Source organism: Filicampus tigris, chromosome 18, assembly GCF_054856515.1.
Source record: "Filicampus tigris isolate MCC_2025a chromosome 18, RoL_Ftig_1.0, whole genome shotgun sequence".
Taxonomy (NCBI): Eukaryota; Metazoa; Chordata; class Actinopteri; order Syngnathiformes; family Syngnathidae; genus Filicampus; species Filicampus tigris.
This window is the reverse complement of record NC_141234.1, coordinates 11482695-11501778: the sequence shown is the minus strand read 5'-3', so window position 1 is coordinate 11501778 and position 19084 is coordinate 11482695. Positions and strand designations below refer to the sequence as shown.

Below are 19084 nucleotides of genomic sequence, written 5' to 3'. Positions count from 1 at the left end.
GGTGCGTGGTTTTTAAAAAATGTACCACCATGAAGGCCCAGCGACTTCTATTTTACATATTTCGGCTTTATGACTGTGGTCCAGTCCGCTGATAGTGTAGTGGTACACACGCCTGAGTTGTGTGCGGGCAGCGTGGGATCGATTCCCGCTCAGTGACAGTGTCTATGTGTGCCCTGCGACTGGCTGGCGACCAGTTCAGGGTGTAGTCTACCTTTGCCCATTGACGGCTGGGATAGGCTCCAGCAACTCCCTGCGACCCTATATAGGATAAGCGGTTTGGAAGATGACATGACATGACTGTGGTCCAGAGCTGGTCCCAAACCACTCGGCCATCCTGACACATAGCTGCCTAAACTCTTCACTGGTGGGTGGTTTGGAAAATGCACTATTGTGAACTGGCAATGACTTATAATTGATATATTTTGGCATTATTACTGTGGTCCAGAGCTGGTCTCAAACCTGGAAATGACTTGTCCCAAAGAAAATAACCCAACAGCCAAGTCAATGCCCATACATTTGACAGATTTTGTCAGGAGTGGGATTTGAACCCACGCCTCCATCCGGAGACCAGAAACCCCAATTAATGATGGAAGGAATCACACCTTGAGTCTGGCGCCTTAGACCACTCGGTCATCCTGACACATAGTGGAACTCTTCATTGGTGGGTGTTTTAAAATATGTAGCACCATGAATGGCCAGTTATAACAACTGGATATATCTGGGCTTTATGACTGTAGTCCAGAGCTTGTCCGAAACCTGGAAATTACATTTCCCAAAGAAAATCACCCAACAGCCATGTCAATGCCCATATATTTGAAAGATTTTGTCAGGAGTGGGATTTGAACCCACACCTCCATCCGGAGACCAGAAACCCCAATTAATGATGGAAGGGATCACACCTTGAGTCTGGTGCCTTAGACCACTCGGCCATCCTGACACTTGGTCGGTGAGTCTCTTTACTGGTGGGTGGTTTTTAAAAAATGTACCACCATGAAGGCCCAGCGACTTCTATTTTACAGATTTGGGCTTTATGACTGTGGTCCAGAGCTGGTCCCAAACCACTCGGCCATCCTGACACATAGCTGCCTGCCTAAGCTCTTCACTGGTGGGTGGTTTGGAAAATGCACTATTGTGAACTGGCAATGACTTATAATTTATATATTTTGGCCTTATTACTGTGGTCCAGAGCTGGTCTCAAACCTGGAAATGACTTGTCCCAAAGAAAGTAACCCAACAGCCAAGTCAATGCTCATACATTTGAAAGATTTTGTCAGGAGTGGGATTTGAACCCACGTCTCCATCCGGAGACCAGAAACCCCAATTAATGATGGAAGGAATCGCACCTTGAGTCTGGCGCCTTAGACCACTCGGCCATCCTGACACGAATTCTCTGTCTTTACTGGTGGGTTGTTTGAAAAATGTATCACCATGATTGGCCTGCGAGTCATAGTTTATATATTTGGGCTTTATGATTGTGGTCCAGAGCTGGTCCCAAACCTAGAAATGACTTGTCCCAAAGAAAATAACCCAACAGCCAAGTCAATGCCCATACATTTGAAAGATTTTGTCAGGAGTGGGATTTGAACCCACGCCTCCATCCAGAGACCAGAAACCCCAATTCTTCACGGAAGGAATGACACCTTGAGTCTGGCGCCTTAGACCACTCGGCCATCCTGACACAAATTCTCTGTCTTTACTGGTGGGTGGTTTGAAAAATGTACCACCACGATTGGCCTGTGAGTTCTAGTTTATATATTTGGGCTTTATGATTGTGGTCCAGAGCTGGTCCCAAACCTAGAAATGACTTGTCCCAAAGAAAATAACCCAACAGCCAAGTCAAAGCCCATACATTTAAAAGCATTTTTCAGGAGCAGGATTTGAACGCACGCCTCCATCCAGAGACCAGAAACCCCAATTAATGATGGAAGGAATCACACCTTGAGTCTGGCTCCTTAGACCACTCGGCCATCCTGACACATAGTGGAACTCTTCATTGGTGGGTGGTTTAAAATATGTAGCACGATGAATGGCCAGTGACAACAATTGGATATATCTGGGCTTTATGACTGTAGTCCAGAGCTTGTCTGAAACCTGGAAATTACATTTCCCAAAGGAAATCACCCAACAGCCATGTCAATGCCCATACATTTGAAAGTTTTTGTCAGGAGTGGGATTTGAACCCATGCCTCCATCCAGAGACCAGAAACCCCAATTCTTCATGGAATGAAGGTCACCTTGAGTCTGGCGCCTTAGACCACTCGGCCATCCTGACACATAACTGACTAAGCTCTTCACTGGTGGGTGGTTTGGAAAATGCACTATTGTGAACTGGCAATGACTTCTAATTTATATTTTTTGGCCTTATTACTGTGGTCCAGAGCTGGTCTCAAACCTGGAAATGACTTGTCCCAAAGAAAGTAACCCAACAGCCAAGTCAATGCCCATACATTTGAAAGATTTTGTCAGGAGTGGGATTTGAACCCACGCCTCTATCCGGAGACCAGAAACCCCAATTAATGATGGAAGGAATTACACCTTGAGTCTGGCGCCTTAGACCACTCGGCCATCCTGACACGAATTCTCTGTCTTTACTGGTGGGCTGTTTGAAAAATGTACCACCATGATTGGCCTGCGAGTTACAGTTTATATATTTGGGCTTTATGATTGCGGTCCAGAGCTGGTCCCAAACCTAGAAATGACTTGTCCCAAAGAAAATAATCCAACAGCCAAGTCAATGCCCATACATTTGAAAGAATTTGTCAGGAGTGGGATTTGAACCCACGCCTCCATCCAGAGACCAGAAACCCCAATTAATGATGGAAGGAATCACACCTTGAGTCTGGCGCCTTAGACCACTCGGCCATCCTGACACATAGTGGAACTCTTCATTGGTGGGTGTTTTAAAATATGTAGCACCATGAATGGCCAGTTATAACAATTGGATATATCTGGGCTTTATGACTGTAGTCCAGAGCTTGTCCGAAACCTGGAAATTACATTTCCCAAAGAAAATCACCCAACAGCCATGTCAATGCCCATATATTTGAAAGATTTTGTCAGGAGTGGGATTTGAACCCACGCCTCCCTCCGGAGACCAGAAACCCCAATTAATGATGGAAGGAGTCACACCTTGAGTCTGGCGCCTTAGACCACTCGGCCATCCTGACACTTGGTCAGTGAGTCTCTTTACTGGTGTGTGGTTTTTAAAAAATGTACCACCATGAAGGCCCAGCGACTTCTATTTTACATATTTGGGCTTTATGACTGTGGTCCAGTCCGCTGATAGTGTAGTGGTACACACGCCTGAGTTGTGTGCGGGCAGCGTGGGATCTATTCCCGCTCAGTGACAGTGTCTATGTGTGCCCTGCGACTGGCTGGCGACCAGTTCAGGGTGTAGTCTGCCTTCGCCCATTGACGGCTGGGATAGGCTCCAGCAACTCCCCGCGACCCTATATAGGATAAGTGGTTTGGAAGATGACATGACATGACTGTGGTCCAGAGCTGGTCCCAAACCACTCGGCCATCCTGACACATAGCTGCCTAAACTCTTCACTGGTGGGTGGTTTGGAAAATGCACTATTGTGAACTGGCAATGACTTATAATTGATATATTTTGGCTTTATGACTGTGGTCCAGAGCTGGTCCCAAACCACTCGGCCATCCTGACACATAGCTGCCTGCCTAAGCTCTTCACTGGTGGGTGGTTTGGAAAATGCACTATTGTGAACTGGCAATGACTTATAATTTATATATTTTGGCCTTATTACTGTGGTCCAGAGCTGGTCTCAAACCTGGAAATGACTTGTCCCAAAGAAAGTAATCCAACAGCCAAGTCAATGCTCATACATTTGAAAGATTTTGTCAGGAGTGGGATTTGAACCCACGTCTCCATCCGGAGACCAGAAACCCCAATTAATGATGGAAGGAATCACACCTTGAGTCTGGCGCCTTAGACCACTCGGCCATCCTGACACGAATTCTCTCTCTTTACTGGTGGGTTGTTTGAAAAATGTATCACCATGATTGGCCTGCGAGTTATAGTTTATATATTTGGGCTTTATGATTGTGGTCCAGAGCTGGTCCCAAACCTAGAAATGACTTGTCCCAAAGAAAATAACCCAACAGCCAAGTCAATGCCCATACATTTGAAAGATTTTGTCAGGAGTGGGATTTGAACCCACGCCTCCATCCAGAGACCAGAAACCCCAATTCTTCACGGAAGGAATGACACCTTGAGTCTGGCGCCTTAGACCACTCGGCCATCCTGACATAAATTCTCTGTCTTTACTGGTGGGTGGTTTGAAAAATGTACCACCACGATTGGCCTGTGAGTTCTAGTTTATATATTTGGGCTTTATGATTGTGGTCCAGAGCTGGTCCCAAACCTAGAAATGACTTGTCCCAAAGAAAATAACCCAACAGCCAAGTCAAAGCCCATACATTTAAAAGCATTTTTCAGGAGCAGGATTTGAACGCACGCCTCCATCCAGAGACCAGAAACCCCAATTAATGATGGAAGGAATCACACCTTGAGTCTGGCTCCTTAGACCACTCGGCCATCCTGACACATAGTGGAACTCTTCATTGGTGGGTGGTTTAAAATATGTAGCACGATGAATGGCCAGTGACAACAATTGGATATATCTGGGCTTTATGACTGTAGTCCAGAGCTTGTCTGAAACCTGGAAATTACATTTCCCAAAGGAAATCACCCAACAGCCATGTCAATGCCCATACATTTGAAAGTTTTTGTCAGGAGTGGGATTTGAACCCACGCCTCCATCCAGAGACCAGAAACCCCAATTCTTCATGGAATGAAGGTCACCTTGAGTCTGGCGCCTTAGACCACTCGGCCATCCTGACACATAACTGACTAAGCTCTTCACTGGTGGGTGGTTTGGAAAATGCACTATTGTGAACTGGCAATGACTTCTAATTTATATTTTTTGGCCTTATTACTGTGGTCCAGAGCTGGTCTCAAACCTGGAAATGACTTGTCCCAAAGAAAGTAACCCAACAGCCAAGTCAATGCCCATACATTTGAAAGATTTTGTCAGGAGTGGGATTTGAACCCACGCCTCTATCCGGAGACCAGAAACCCCAATTAATGATGGAAGGAATTACACCTTGAGTCTGGCGCCTTAGACCACTCGGCCATCCTGACACGAATTCTCTGTCTTTACTGGTGGGCTGTTTGAAAAATGTACCACCATGATTGGCCTGCGAGTTATAGTTTATATATTTGGGCTTTATGATTGCGGTCCAGAGCTGGTCCCAAACCTAGAAATGACTTGTCCCAAAGAAAATAATCCAACAGCCAAGTCAATGCCCATACATTTGAAAGAATTTGTCAGGAGTGGGATTTGAACCCACGCCTCCATCCAGAGACCAGAAACCCCAATTCTTCATGGAAGGAATGACACCTTGAGTCTGGCGCCTTAGACCACTCGGCCATCCTGACACAAATTCTCTGTCTTTACTGGTGGGTGGTTTGAAAAATGTACCACCACGATTGGCTTGTGAATTCTAGTTTATATATTTGGGCTTTATGATTGTGGTCCATAGCTGGTCCCAAACCTAGAAATGACTTGTCCCAAAGAAAATAACCCAACAGCCAAGTCAAAGCCCATACATTTAAAAGCATTTGTCAGGAGCAGGATTTGAACGCACGCCTCCATCCAGAGACCAGAAACCCCAATTAATGATGGAAGGAATCACACCTTGAGTCTGGCGCCTTAGACCACTCGGCCATCCTGACACTTGGTCAGTGAGTCTCTTTACTGGTGTGTGGTTTTTAAAAAATGTACCACCATGAAGGCCCAGCGACTTCTATTTTACATATTTGGGCTTTATGACTGTGGTCCAGTCCGCTGATAGTGTAGTGGTACACACGCCTGAGTTGTGTGCGGGCAGCGTGGGATCTATTCCCGCTCAGTGACAGTGTCTATGTGTGCCCTGCGACTGGCTGGCGACCAGTTCAGGGTGTAGTCTGCCTTCGCCCATTGACGGCTGGGATAGGCTCCAGCAACTCCCCGCGACCCTATATAGGATAAGTGGTTTGGAAGATGACATGACATGACTGTGGTCCAGAGCTGGTCCCAAACCACTCGGCCATCCTGACACATAGCTGCCTAAACTCTTCACTGGTGGGTGGTTTGGAAAATGCACTATTGTGAACTGGCAATGACTTATAATTGATATATTTTGGCATTATTACTGTGGTCCAGAGCTGGTCTCAAACCTGGAAATGACTTGTCCCAAAGAAAATAACCCAACAGCCAAGTCAAAGCCCATACATTTAAAAGCATTTGTCAGGAGCAGGATTTGAACGCACGCCTCCATCCAGAGACCAGAAACCCCAATTAATGATGGAAGGAATCACACCTTGAGTCTGGCGCCTTAGACCACTCGGCCATCCTGACACAAATTCTCTGTCTTTACTGGTGGGTGGTTTGGAAAATGCACTATTGTGAACTGGCAATGACTTATAATTTATATATTTTGGCATTATTACTGTGGTCCAGAGCTGGTCTCAAACCTGGAAATGACTTGTCCCAAAGAAAATAACCCAACAGCCAAGTCAATGCCCATACATTTGACAGATTTTGTCAGGAGTGGGATTTGAACCCACGCCTCCATCCGAAACCCCAATTAATGATGGAAGGAATCACACCTTGAGTCTGGCGCCTTAGACCACTCGGCCATCCTGACACTTGGTCGGTGAGTCTCTTTACTGGTGGTTGGTTTTTAAAAAATGAAAGAAAATAACCCAACAGCCAAGTCAATGCCCATACATTTGAAAGACTTTGTCAGGAGCGGGATTTGAACCCACGCCTCCATCCAGAGACCAGAAACCCCAATTAATGATGGAAGGAATCACACCTTGAGTCTGGCGCCTTAGACCACTCGGCCATCCTGACACATAGTGGAACTCTTCATTGGTGGGTGTTTTAAAATATGTAGCACCATGAATGGCCAGTTATAACAATTGGATATATCTGGGCTTTATGACTGTAGTCCAGAGCTTGTCCGAAACCTGGAAATTACATTTCCCAAAGAAAATCACCCAACAGCCATGTCAATGCCCATATATTTGAAAGATTTAGTCAGGAGTGGGATTTGAACCCACGCCTCCATCCGGAGACCAGAAACCCCAATTAATGATGGAAGGAATCACACCTAGAGTCTGGCGCCTTAGACCACTCGGCCATCCTGCCACTTGGTCGGTGAGTCTCTTTACTGGTGGGTGGTTTTTAAAAAATGTACCACCATGAAGGCCCAGCGACTTCTATTTTACAGATTTAGGCTTTATGACTGTGGTCCAGAGCTGGTCCCAAACCACTCGGCCATCCTGACACATAGCTGCCTGCCTAAGCTCTTCACTGGTGGGTGGTTTGGAAAATGCACTATTGTGAACTGGCAATGACTTATAATTTATATATTTTGGCCTTATTACTGTGGTCCAGAGCTGGTCTCAAACCTGGAAATGACTTGTCCCAAAGAAAGTAACCCAACAGCCAAGTCAATGCTCATACATTTGAAAGATTTTGTCAGGAGTGGGATTTGAACCCACGTCTCCATCCGGAGACCAGAAACCCCAATTAATGATGGAAGGAATCACACCTTGAGTCTGGCGCCTTAGACCACTCGGCCATCCTGACACGAATTCTCTGTCTTTACTGGTGGGTTGTTTGAAAAATGTATCACCATGATTGGCCTGCGAGTTATAGTTTATATATTTGGGCTTTATGATTGTGGTCCAGAGCTGGTCCCAAACCTAGAAATGACTTGTCCCAAAGAAAATAACCCAACAGCCAAGTCAATGCCCATACATTTGAAAGATTTTGTCAGGAGTGGGATTTGAACCCACGCCTCCATCCAGAGACCAGAAACCCCAATTCTTCACGGAAGGAATGACACCTTGAGTCTGGCGCCTTAGACCACTCGGCCATCCTGACACAAATTCTCTGTCTTTACTGGTGGGTGGTTTGAAAAATGTACCACCACGATTGGCCTGTGAGTTCTAGTTTATATATTTGGGCTTTATGATTGTGGTCCAGAGCTGGTCCCAAACCTAGAAATGACTTGTCCCAAAGAAAATAACCCAACAGCCAAGTCAAAGCCCATACATTTAAAAGCATTTTTCAGGAGCAGGATTTGAACGCACGCCTCCATCCAGAGACCAGAAACCCCAATTAATGATGGAAGGAATCACACCTTGAGTCTGGCTCCTTAGACCACTCAGCCATCCTGACACATAGTGGAATGCTTCATTGGTGGGTGGTTTAAAATATGTAGCACGATGAATGGCCAGTGACAACAATTGGATATATCTGGGCTTTATGACTGTAGTCCAGAGCTTGTCTGAAACCTGGAAATTACATTTCCCAAAGGAAATCACCCAACAGCCATGTCAATGCCCATACATTTGAAAGATTTTGTCAGGAGTGGGATTTGAACCCACGCCTCCATCCGGAGACCAGAAACCCCAATTAATGATGGAAGGAATCACACCTTGAGTCTGGCGCCTTAGACCACTCGGCCATCCTGACACATAGTGGAACTCTTCATTGGTGGGTGTTTTAAAATATGTAGCACCATGAATGGCCAGTTATAACAATTGGATATATCTGGGCTTTATGACTGTAGTCCAGAGCTTGTCCGAAACCTGGAAATTACATTTCCCAAAGAAAATCACCCAACAGCCATGTCAATGCCCATATATTTGAAAGATTTTGTCAGGAGTGGGATTTGAACCCACGCCTCCATCCGGAGACCAGAAACCCCAATTAATGATGGAAGGGAACACACCTTGAGTCTGGCGCCTTAGACCACTCGGCCATCCTGACACTTGGTCGGTGAGTCTCTTTACTGGTGGGTGGTTTTTAAAAAATGTACCACCATGAAGGCCCAGCGACTTCTATTTTACATATTTGGGCTTTATGACTGTGGTCCAGAGCTGGTCCCAAACCACTCGGCCATCCTGACACATAGCTGCCTGCCTAAGCTCTTCACTGGTGGGTGGTTTGGAAAATGCACTATTGTGAACTGGCAATGACTTCTATTTTACATATTTGGGCTTTATGACTGTGGTCCAGAGCTGGTCCCAAACCTAGAAATGACTTGCCCCAAAAAAAATAACCCAACAGCCAAGTCAAGGCCCATATATTCAAATAATTTTGTCAGGAGTGGGATTTGAACCCACGCCTCCATCCAGAGACCAGAAACCCAGTCAGTCCGAATCAGCCAATCGTTGTCGAGAATGGACTTTACCAGTACCACGTCACATGCAGGTGCCCCACTCCTGATAGCCGAACAAAGAAAAGTGAAAAACAAAACTGTGTTGTATACCTTTCGGTCCCACAGATGCAATAACACGTGCCCCAATTTTTATTTCACCAATCACCACGCTGTATGTGTGTGTCTGTTGTTTTTATTTAATATTTTTCTTCATTTGGCGTCGCATCTGCTCGTGCGACGCCTGCATGTGACGTGAAAATTATGTTCTCGACGATAGACTATTGCAGATGAAGTATGGACCGGGATCATGTGGGTCCGCCATAAATACCGCCCAGAAGCTATAGACGGATAGACGATGTCCAGCTCTGTTAAAACGCCAATTCTACACTTATGTTGCAATATGGTTTCCAAATAAGAGTTGATCACTTGTTTTTTTTTATTTTTATGCCTCTTAAAAGTCAGATTGCGTTCAACATATTCACTGCACTTACATTTTTTTTTTTACCTCATTCTTAATGCTTGCCAATCTTAAACCAGTAAGAATTATTGAATAAATAAAGACCTCACATGTAAGAATGATGTTGAATTAATACAACTCTTTATAATGGTAATTTCTGCAAGAAAGGAGATGGATTTGGACATTATACACGGAGGGAGAGACAAAGAAATTCAAGAAAAAGATATCATGAGAGAGAGAACTAGCAAGTGTGTGAGAATTGCTAGTTATGACACTACAAAACTCTCCAGGAGGTAAATGAGAAAAATCTCCATTCTCTCGTCTCCCTACCCAGCTGTGACATGCTGTGACAGAGGCTTACTGAGGATCCAATTTGCCACACTGTATTTTAGAAGAGCAGAATGCTTTACACAGCTCTAATTTAGTGAGCAAGCAATGCAGGGGAGGTTCCGAGCTTGTGTCACATACTCAGAAATATTTATGAGCGTGTTAAGTGAGTATGATAAATCTAGTGTATGATATGTGTTGGCTGAGTTGTATATTCACAGGGCCACTTGAGGAAGAAGTGCATTTTCTTTTAAAACCAAGTTTTTGTCATTGAATGATTTATAATTCTGGACCAATTGTGTATATTACTCTTACTTTACTCTTTAACAAGAACATTGTGTAGTCTCTACAAACTGGCGGACATTAGTGTAATTGTGCAGTCCTGCACCTGAGCTTATTTCGTGCAATACCCAACATTCCCCACTACTGTCATACCGTGTAATACTCAACATTCCCCACTACTGTTAGTCTAGTTTTATTTTTATCCAATGCAGCACTGCAGCACTGTCACTTACTCAGAGTAGTTTTCCTCTGTACTATGTACAGACTAAAATGAGTGTTCTTCATACTTTTTATGTAGATGTATGTTGGTGTGTATATACATGTGTATATACACATCGTTACTGCGTATATTTACATAGGTTTGATCCTGAATGTTTGCCGTTAATGTTATACAGTAATGGCTACATTATGCCGCCGTCCCTGTGTGACCTATATCTTTGCTGCTGTAACACTGAAAATTTCCCCACTGTGGGATCAATAAAGGCCTTCTTCTTCTTCTTCTTCTTCTTCTGTATTACACAATACTGAAAAAAAAAGTGTTAAAAAAATAAGACTGTGGGACCATCTAAAGCAGGGATGGGCAAATGGCATGCGGCCCTCGAACACACTCCAAGTGGGCCCTTGATCAATAAAATGTTATTATATAATTTATCCTTTTTTTTCGTAACAACAAAAAATATTTAAGACAAAGTGACGACACATACTGCAGTTGTACTCATTTTTGATAACCAAGGTACAGTAAAATACATATTCTGAATATAACGTCACAGACTTTGGAATTTAGAGTTTCCACTACATCATTATTCTTGCTCCAGTGCCTACATTATACATACATACCATGTATTCTACTCCCGAACTCCTAGAATAGAATTCTACAATCATAGTAATGCAAAAAATAAAAACATGTGTACATCTTAAGTATCCAGCATACCCAACCATCCTTTTACTGAGATTTTGCAGCCTTGGAGGAAAGAAAATAACTTGTAGTTCCTGTCGGGGCCTTTTTTTCTCTTTTGCCAACCTCTTAACCTGTTCATACACCGCCTGCAGTAACACAAGGTCTTATCACAAAATCGATTTTTTGATGCTAAAATGTTCAACCAAAGGCAAAGCAAAGGGAAAAATTGCTGTTCTTTATGCATGCATGACCATGACATCACGTTGCACCTACATGCATTGCTAATCCCAGGGGCCTCATTTTTTTTACTTTAACCTTTGATAACCTTGCACTTTGCCTCACATCCAGCAATGTAAGTAATGGGCTGGACTTGACCCTCACTGCCTCATTGTGTAAGAATTCAGCTTCTGACCTTAAAAAAATGAAAGCAAATCAATAGGGCGGGACACATGAATTCCAAAGCCCAGGATGCAAGCCAAGACTGGAGCCTAGGGAGGAAGAGGAGGAGGAAGAGGGCCCAGCATATTAGTGGGGCTAAAACAAAGAAAGCGTGAGAACGAGGCAAACGCTTTCAATTAACCTTCAGCACCCATAGCAACTTTGTGCGGAGTCTGCGGTTCGTGTGCTATTATGTTGTTGTCACGCATCATGCTGTATAATATTATGAGTATAATATAAGCTCCAGTGGACCAGCTTTGCTCGGGAACACAAGGTGAAAGCAACAGGGAACAGCAGGCAATGCATAGGTACACTTTATGCACGTTAACGTGATTACATGCACCTTTAGGCCCCTTGTACACGGCCTGTAAAAGTCAGCACTTTTACGCCTCTTTCCGGGTTGACAGTCTGTATAAATGTGTTGCTGCGTGAAAGCGCACACAACGTCGCAGCTATATCTCACTTTGCTGGCCTTTCTGTAAACGACAATGGTGGACAAATGTAGGGTCTCTTGCAATAGCTACATCCCAGATTCATACGTGAGTTCAAGGAATTGTTTATGTACTACCCCTCTAAAATTAGCCTCTAAAGTGATGACCACCTGTTAAACACATGATTGGCTATTAGTGACTGAATGTTTATAAGAACACACTTGCGTCCATTGACGATTAGAAGAATCCAATAAGCAGCAATAACCAGTGGCGACTGGTGGAATTTTCACAGGGGGGGTGGTATTAATAGGTCTATCCAACCATCCATCCGTTCATCCATCCATGATCACAACTTCATAGCTCCATATGGACATATTTACCATATGACCATATATGAATTAAAACGGTACAATTATAAAAAGCAGATGAACCGGGCCCTCGGCGGCTGAGTCCACTCAAAAGTTGGGAGCTGCGCCAAAGCAAATGATGAGGGAGCGTTATGGCAAAAACAGGAAAAGAATCTTTTTTATTTATTTTAAGAAAAGTATATTTCAAACATTTGGAGACGTATGCATTCACTGTATCTGTTTTCAATACATTGGAAGAATATATGAAATATTACCGTAGTGACATTTTTTTTTTTTTTTTAATGCTGAGGCCGGACCAAAATGCCAAAAGAAACAAGTATTGAAAGACACTAACACTGGGTTATTTATGACAGCATACTATAGCGATCGGCACATACTGCACAAATATGGCCCCTGGGGACTGTGAGCATTGGAAAGGATGTCACAGAAATATGATTGGATGTGTCCACTGGTGTTGTGACAACTTTGCTTATTGTCCTTGAGCTCAAACTTGATGTTCTTGCAGAAAGATACAATATATCCAAACCAATACATGTTGTGATTAGGGAAATAATAATAATAAAATAAAACATGCTATTGTTATTTGTTGACTAAATTTGAATACGTTGTGATTCCAAATGTAAACATTTGACATTTTTTGTTCTGAGCATTGAGTCTGAATGCTTGTCTCAAGGACAATTTCACTGAGAATGTAGTATTTGTATCAAAATTATTATAACTGGATACATTTCTTAAATAAATACAATAATTTAAATATATGTAGGATGCAGGTCATGCAGATTGCATTATGCAAGGTTAAAGGTGAAACCTTAATCCTGAAACAGGCTTTAAAGTTCATTGTACCTTGTGTATTTCTCTTATCACTTGACATTAACTGTTGGTCCAGTGTGTGTGTTTGTGCCCCGTTAGTAGCTGACTATTAGTTCCACTTAGCTCAGCATGGTAATTGGCCGTCCATTGATGGACGTGGCTCCCTCTTCACGCTCAGTGGACCCCGGCACTTTGTCTGAGGACTTGGAGGCGACACGCTGGCATGGCGCACACGCTTAAAATAGCGCATCAAATCAGCTATGCTCCAGCGAACGCTGCTAACATGTGGGGAAGAATGGAGAGCTAATGTTGTGTGAGTTTAGGTGCGTGTTAAACTGTGTGTGTGTGTGTGTGTGTGTGGAAGTTACTCAGTGGGTTACTAAGGTTCTCTCTGGGGGGGGCAATGGGTTAACTTGGTTAACTAGAGGTTGATATTTAGTCATGTGCACGCCCCTCCTTTTTCTCCTCCATCCATCATTCTAGAGTAGGATTTGTTTGGTAGTATCTTCTTGAATCGTTCTTTTGATCGTTTACGCTTTTGCCCACCAAGTCCCGATTCCCCCTAGGTGTCAGTATGTGCAGTGTTCCTGCACAGATATAAATAGCAATGAGCTGGAAAACCTCACTCCTGTACCATACATCAGCGCTAACAGCACAACAAGCCCATCAATAGAAGGACTGGCTGTTCAATGCATTTTGGAACATGGAGGACGTATCAAAATGAGGTGTTCAATTAGGGGTATAAGTACCATATCGTAAAAAGTCTTGATAAAATTACCACAGGCAAATATGTGTACGTGGTCACTGGAGGCACGAAATGCTTCACTTCCTGTACATGTATTTGAATAGGAAATACTCACATTTTATTAATGGTATTGTTGATAATTATTGAATTGAAAAAGAAAATCAATATAAAGCATGGACCAAGTTAATCTTTTTCTTTTCTTTTCTTTGTTTTTATTCCCCTTTTTTACTCTTCACATGCAGGGGAAGGGACAGCAGGGGGCGGCACTGCCTCACTGGCCTATCCTGACCGCACGGCCCTGCTCTTGTCACATGAGACCCTCAGTTCAATCGTCTTTTTCTTTGGCTTTATTGTGTTTTTTTGATGCTATTGGACAGTTCACCGTGATGTCACACAGCCGGGGTGTTCTCTGATGGATGAATTGGCTTGGATAATGATTAGCCTTCTTCTCCACTGCCGTAATGTGAATGTGTGAAGTGTTAGTCGAAAAGAAGATGTTATGTCGAAGGGAGACGAAATGTTAGCCATAATTCACATTTCATCAGGTAAGCGAAATCAAAACTAGACATCGTAGAAATTCAGGCAAATCTAACTTCTGTATTCAAGCGGCAGTGATATAACAAAATATCCGTCTATTGTTTGACTTACGGCGGCACGGTGGACGACTGGTTAGCACGTCCGCCTCACAGTTCAGAGGTCGTGGGTTCGACTCCGGCCTCCCTGTGTGGAGTTTGCATGTTCTCCCCGTGCCTGCGTGGGTTTTCTCCGGGTACTCCGGTTTCCTCCCACATTCCAAAAACATGCATGGTAAATTGATTGGACTCTCTTAAATTGCCCGTAGGTGTGATTGTGAGTGCGGATGTTTGTCTCTGTGTGCCCTGCGATTGGCTGGCAACCAATTCAGGGTGTCCGAAGACAGCTGGGATAGGCTCCAGCACGCCCCGCGACCCTTGTGAGGATAAGCGGTATCGATAATGGATGGATGGATGTTTTACTTCCAATCAGTTTGGCTAAAGTAGACTTTCTACAGCGTGGGTACTCAAATACAAATCTTAAAGGGCTACTCGGATTAAGAGTCAAAGCTCCATTTATCGAGTTTGGTCAGACTACATTTGTTCGGACAGTAATATTCAAAGTAAAATGTCATTTAATTTTTTTTTTTTTTTTAAATAAATAAATTTAAAAAAAGAATACATCAAATAAATAATTGAATAAAACAAAATACACCGGTCATAAATCCAAAACAAATACTGTATATCAGGATGATGCTTTTCTTTTTAAATATATCCAAAAGGAAGAAGGAAAGATGTATTTCTGTCCTGTTACTCAGGGGCTCCACACTTTTGATTGTGTGCCAGTTGAGATTTTCACTGTCCACTTTTCTTTTTTCTTGTTCATTCAATCTAGGCTCCAGCAGTTGGCAAAGTGTCAAAATGCAAAGTTTATTTGAGATGATTCCCTGATATTTGAATCATGGTTTGTTGGAAGAGGGAATCGTCTAAATCATGCAGGATAGTGGCCCTCAAGGACCACCTTTTTTAAAAAAAAAGTTTCAAGTTCCTTTTTTTTTATTTCGAAAAAAGTGTTTTTTCCCGGTAATGAGAAAGTTTTTTTTTACTTTGCTGACAGTTTCGGCTGTCACTCCAGCCTTGAGAAAGGGCTAAGGGAAAGGGCTAGGACACATGCCACTGCCACAAAATGCTCTAGCCCTTTCTCAAGGCTGGAGTGACATCAGAAATTGCCAGCAAGGTAAGAGAATTTTGTCTTTCATGGAAAAAAATACCTTTGTCTGAAAAAAAGAAACTTAAAATGTTTTTTGGGACTTGCTGGTTTGGAGTCCTGACCCACGCTGGATTAAATTTCATTTTATATAAGGGAATCGGCCGGGGATAAAAAACAGAATAAAAAATATATTTAGGAGTGCAACCTTAAATGCATTTTTGTTTGATCGCTTCAGTACAGGTCACGTTTCAAACACCTGGAAGTTTCAGGGGCGACATGGTCTTTTTTAAAAAAAAAAAAAAAAAAATTAATTGCCACCACAGAAGGTTATCAGTAATAGCAAGCCAAAGAAGAAAACTAATATGACAGAAAATGTCACGGCTGCTCAGTATATTAACGTTAAGTCAACAATAGTACTGTTAGAAGGTGCATAATCTAACTCTTGTTCCAGACTGGAAGATTTAGTTTAAAATGCACAAATAATCTTGTGGTTGGTTGGTGTATATATGCAATCATTACTATCATTATAGCACCATGCACTCATTATATAGAAGGCTTTATATATATTTTTTCAGAGTTGCTTTTGTACAGCGGCTAAATCAGCCATTTTATCATGGTCAGACGCTCATCATTTTTTTCTTCACGTAATAGCACTATTTCAAAATGTTTTTTCCTACCCTTTTAATTCATCTGATTATTTCAAATTGATCTTTTCTTCCCTTGTTTTCCTAGCAGCCCTATGCTCCACCCCCTCATCCCATGGCTCCTCCCAGCCCCAGCACCAACAACTGCAGCCAGGGCGCGGCAGAGCAGCTGAGTAAGACCAACCTGTACATCCGAGGCCTGCCTCCTGGGACCACCGACCAGGACCTCATCAAGCTCTGTCAACCGTAAGTACTGGCAACATTTCCACTTCTATATAAAGATACCTGCATATACTCTCCGTTCCGTTTACAGTATCAACTTCACAAAGGTGTGCTTCTTGCTGCTGTGTTTGGCAGTGTACATGTCAATTCAAATGAATGAAATCAATGCAGTTCATGTCTTGAAATTAAACAAAACGGGGCCTGGGCCACAAAATTAAATACAGCACACTTGCACATTTTAATCAGGCAAAATACAATCATATTAATGATTACCTTTGTTCGAGAACACTTTGAGACATTCTGGTTATCATTGTGTTTGACATTTGCAGCTATTTAGGACTGCACTGCTTAACACTGAGTGCTAATTCCATAATTCTGCATATTTTATTCAACGACAGGAGATACAGCTCTTAAATGAACTCGCATTACATTGTGCAAGTGTAGCCCATACAGTGGCCAGGAAGTGTGAGTGTGTTAATAGAAATGATTCCAAACTGCAATTTGCATTGTTTGGTAGGAGACAGCCGCAATCATGACATGTATAATTTCAGTTCACCTCTCGCATTTTCAACGTGCCCCATCAATTGGACTCATGTTTGCGTCCATTGGAGAGCGGTCTCTTCTCCTGTGGAATTCATCTTCTTTTGTGGCCAAATCTTCCATGTTCACCTTGTCAGGTGTATTTGCTCGTTAGTGCTGAGCAGGTTGTGTATATTACTAAAAATTAAAAGCACCCAGTGAGACCTAAATTGATTTCAGGCTGGGTAACAAAGTGAAAATGAAATGCACTATAAAGTTTTAGAGCAGGAGCATAGTTGGATGATAACAGACTTTAGATCAAAATGTACCGAGCAATACATGTGATCAAATTTGTTTTCATTTGATATACCATCGCAAAAAATATGTTTGATCGTTATTTAAAAGCTACTGTTTGTAAGGACATCATTTTAGTCTAGATAACCAGCATCAATCGATTGTTGCGCTACAGTACTTCTGTTCCCATTTCCTCGCTAGAGGTCTTCACTACATGGGGAGGAATCTCCATTGCATACAGTATAAGGGTCTTTGTAGTAAAAAGGGGTGAAGTCCACTTCACTGAACTGTGTTGTGTGGATGGAGTTCAAACTGGAATTCTTCACACCCTTTATGGGGACAACTCATACCTAAGCTTGGTCTTCGAAATAATATGCTTCGCCCCCTCACAAATTAAAATGTTTCCATTAATTGTCTTAAAGTAATGTCTACAGCATGCTTTAAACGAAATACCTCAAGGATCGTTTAACAGCACAATTAAAATAAAGATTAAAAAACATTCAAATGCATTTTCCCATAATAAGTTTTCCTTTAACAACATGCAATACTAAATAGTGATTGCGCTTTTGAGCTGACTCATCAAAAAACAGCCACTTTATGTGATGTATATAATGACACCGTTTTGGCCATAAATCCTGAGTCAAGGCTGAATTGCAGTTAAATGCAATCAGCTCCAATTGTCACAATGCCCTCAAATGACCCAGACATACGGAAATGCAGAGTTGAATGGAGTTTTGTTATAGGCAATCTGTCATGACTTCCTCTTGTTACTAAATAGATTATATGAATAATATTTTGGTTTCTGACATTTAAAAAAATGTAAATGTAATAGGGATGATGAATCGAAAATCAATTTAAAAATCGATTCGCTCGATTAATCGAAAAATTGAGTTGATTAAATTAATCTAGAAAATTATGTCTTGAATTTTTTTTTTTCATTCCAGATGCATAGCACATTTTGAATGTGTAGATCAAACTATGCTTTTGCGCCAAACATCATTGCGTATTGCGTTTGTGGATGACTGCAGAACCACACTAGTGCACAGAGACAAGCATGGTAGCAATTGTTAAAAAATCGAATCAAATCGAAAATCGGGAACTGAAAATCAAAATTCGAATCGGGGCTTGAGTGAATCGTTACATCACTAAAATGTAAAAAAGCGGAAAAAAAGAAGCAACACACATGCTTCTTTTATGAAAGCCTGCTCAAATTTTTGTAGTACCGATATTGTCAACTAAGGACCAAGATACACAATATGTAACATTGGGAGATCACATGATCACCAAGTTGAATATAGTTAATGAAAACGTTCGAAATAACTAAAATTAAAATTGAAAATTATTTTCGTTAACAAAATAAAAAAAGAAAAAAAAGAAAAATGCTTTTAAATGAAAACCAACTGAAACTACATCGTATGTTTATAAAACTAACTATAATTAAAGTGAAAATGTCTTTTGTTTTTGTCTTTGTCAATTAATATCCAACAACACTTCAGGATTCTTTTTAGATGTACAGTTATCTTCAGATTAGAAACCTATTGCCGTTTCCATCACAGGATATAATTAAGCTCTCAAAATGCCAATTTGATAAAACTAAAATGCAATTACCAACCAACACAATTGCAAAAGGTCGTGCACAATACAGAATTACATACAAAAGGTCATGTTCAATCCTGTGTGCACCCAA

The 19084-nt window shown here is 42.1% G+C and overlaps 1 protein-coding gene and 19 non-coding genes across 28 annotated transcripts in view; 1 reads left to right on the top strand and 19 right to left on the bottom strand.

Annotated features, from left to right (window-relative positions):
• Window positions 1-19084, top strand: part of rbms3 (RNA binding motif, single stranded interacting protein) — a 292172-nt gene that overhangs the window by 100272 nt on the left and 172816 nt on the right. For 5 of the 9 annotated variants that reach the window (XM_086014736.1, XM_086014739.1, XM_086014743.1 and 2 more), the window contains one exon: window positions 16451-16608. In XM_086014736.1, coding sequence (XP_085870862.1) covers window positions 16451-16608 — 158 coding nt within the window. Of the gene's footprint in view, window positions 1-14435; window positions 14542-16450; window positions 16609-19084 lie in introns of those variants that run through there. The other 4 variants (XM_086014741.1, XM_086014738.1, XM_086014740.1 and 1 more) reach the window with 3 other exon arrangements.
• On the bottom strand, window positions 528-640 carry trnal-caa (transfer RNA leucine (anticodon CAA)). Its single transcript has 2 exons — window positions 603-640; window positions 528-573 (listed from the first exon to the last, which is right to left on the bottom strand). It is a non-coding gene; the product is annotated as a tRNA-Leu (tRNA).
• Window positions 825-937, bottom strand: trnal-caa (transfer RNA leucine (anticodon CAA)). Its single transcript has 2 exons — window positions 900-937; window positions 825-870 (listed from the first exon to the last, which is right to left on the bottom strand). It is a non-coding gene; the product is annotated as a tRNA-Leu (tRNA).
• trnal-caa (transfer RNA leucine (anticodon CAA)) lies at window positions 1269-1381 on the bottom strand. The gene is made up of 2 exons: window positions 1344-1381; window positions 1269-1314 (listed from the first exon to the last, which is right to left on the bottom strand). It is a non-coding gene; the product is annotated as a tRNA-Leu (tRNA).
• trnal-caa (transfer RNA leucine (anticodon CAA)) lies at window positions 1566-1678 on the bottom strand. Its single transcript has 2 exons — window positions 1641-1678; window positions 1566-1604 (listed from the first exon to the last, which is right to left on the bottom strand). It is a non-coding gene; the product is annotated as a tRNA-Leu (tRNA).
• Window positions 2160-2272, bottom strand: trnal-caa (transfer RNA leucine (anticodon CAA)). The gene is made up of 2 exons: window positions 2235-2272; window positions 2160-2198 (listed from the first exon to the last, which is right to left on the bottom strand). It is a non-coding gene; the product is annotated as a tRNA-Leu (tRNA).
• trnal-caa (transfer RNA leucine (anticodon CAA)) lies at window positions 2461-2573 on the bottom strand. The gene is made up of 2 exons: window positions 2536-2573; window positions 2461-2506 (listed from the first exon to the last, which is right to left on the bottom strand). It is a non-coding gene; the product is annotated as a tRNA-Leu (tRNA).
• trnal-caa (transfer RNA leucine (anticodon CAA)) lies at window positions 2758-2870 on the bottom strand. Its single transcript has 2 exons — window positions 2833-2870; window positions 2758-2796 (listed from the first exon to the last, which is right to left on the bottom strand). It is a non-coding gene; the product is annotated as a tRNA-Leu (tRNA).
• trnal-caa (transfer RNA leucine (anticodon CAA)) lies at window positions 3055-3167 on the bottom strand. Its single transcript has 2 exons — window positions 3130-3167; window positions 3055-3100 (listed from the first exon to the last, which is right to left on the bottom strand). It is a non-coding gene; the product is annotated as a tRNA-Leu (tRNA).
• On the bottom strand, window positions 3860-3972 carry trnal-caa (transfer RNA leucine (anticodon CAA)). The gene is made up of 2 exons: window positions 3935-3972; window positions 3860-3905 (listed from the first exon to the last, which is right to left on the bottom strand). It is a non-coding gene; the product is annotated as a tRNA-Leu (tRNA).
• Window positions 4157-4269, bottom strand: trnal-caa (transfer RNA leucine (anticodon CAA)). The gene is made up of 2 exons: window positions 4232-4269; window positions 4157-4195 (listed from the first exon to the last, which is right to left on the bottom strand). It is a non-coding gene; the product is annotated as a tRNA-Leu (tRNA).
• trnal-caa (transfer RNA leucine (anticodon CAA)) lies at window positions 4751-4863 on the bottom strand. The gene is made up of 2 exons: window positions 4826-4863; window positions 4751-4789 (listed from the first exon to the last, which is right to left on the bottom strand). It is a non-coding gene; the product is annotated as a tRNA-Leu (tRNA).
• On the bottom strand, window positions 5052-5164 carry trnal-caa (transfer RNA leucine (anticodon CAA)). Its single transcript has 2 exons — window positions 5127-5164; window positions 5052-5097 (listed from the first exon to the last, which is right to left on the bottom strand). It is a non-coding gene; the product is annotated as a tRNA-Leu (tRNA).
• On the bottom strand, window positions 5349-5461 carry trnal-caa (transfer RNA leucine (anticodon CAA)). The gene is made up of 2 exons: window positions 5424-5461; window positions 5349-5387 (listed from the first exon to the last, which is right to left on the bottom strand). It is a non-coding gene; the product is annotated as a tRNA-Leu (tRNA).
• trnal-caa (transfer RNA leucine (anticodon CAA)) lies at window positions 6607-6711 on the bottom strand. The gene is made up of 2 exons: window positions 6674-6711; window positions 6607-6644 (listed from the first exon to the last, which is right to left on the bottom strand). It is a non-coding gene; the product is annotated as a tRNA-Leu (tRNA).
• trnal-caa (transfer RNA leucine (anticodon CAA)) lies at window positions 6808-6920 on the bottom strand. The gene is made up of 2 exons: window positions 6883-6920; window positions 6808-6846 (listed from the first exon to the last, which is right to left on the bottom strand). It is a non-coding gene; the product is annotated as a tRNA-Leu (tRNA).
• On the bottom strand, window positions 7549-7661 carry trnal-caa (transfer RNA leucine (anticodon CAA)). Its single transcript has 2 exons — window positions 7624-7661; window positions 7549-7594 (listed from the first exon to the last, which is right to left on the bottom strand). It is a non-coding gene; the product is annotated as a tRNA-Leu (tRNA).
• trnal-caa (transfer RNA leucine (anticodon CAA)) lies at window positions 7846-7958 on the bottom strand. The gene is made up of 2 exons: window positions 7921-7958; window positions 7846-7884 (listed from the first exon to the last, which is right to left on the bottom strand). It is a non-coding gene; the product is annotated as a tRNA-Leu (tRNA).
• trnal-caa (transfer RNA leucine (anticodon CAA)) lies at window positions 8440-8552 on the bottom strand. The gene is made up of 2 exons: window positions 8515-8552; window positions 8440-8485 (listed from the first exon to the last, which is right to left on the bottom strand). It is a non-coding gene; the product is annotated as a tRNA-Leu (tRNA).
• On the bottom strand, window positions 8737-8849 carry trnal-caa (transfer RNA leucine (anticodon CAA)). Its single transcript has 2 exons — window positions 8812-8849; window positions 8737-8782 (listed from the first exon to the last, which is right to left on the bottom strand). It is a non-coding gene; the product is annotated as a tRNA-Leu (tRNA).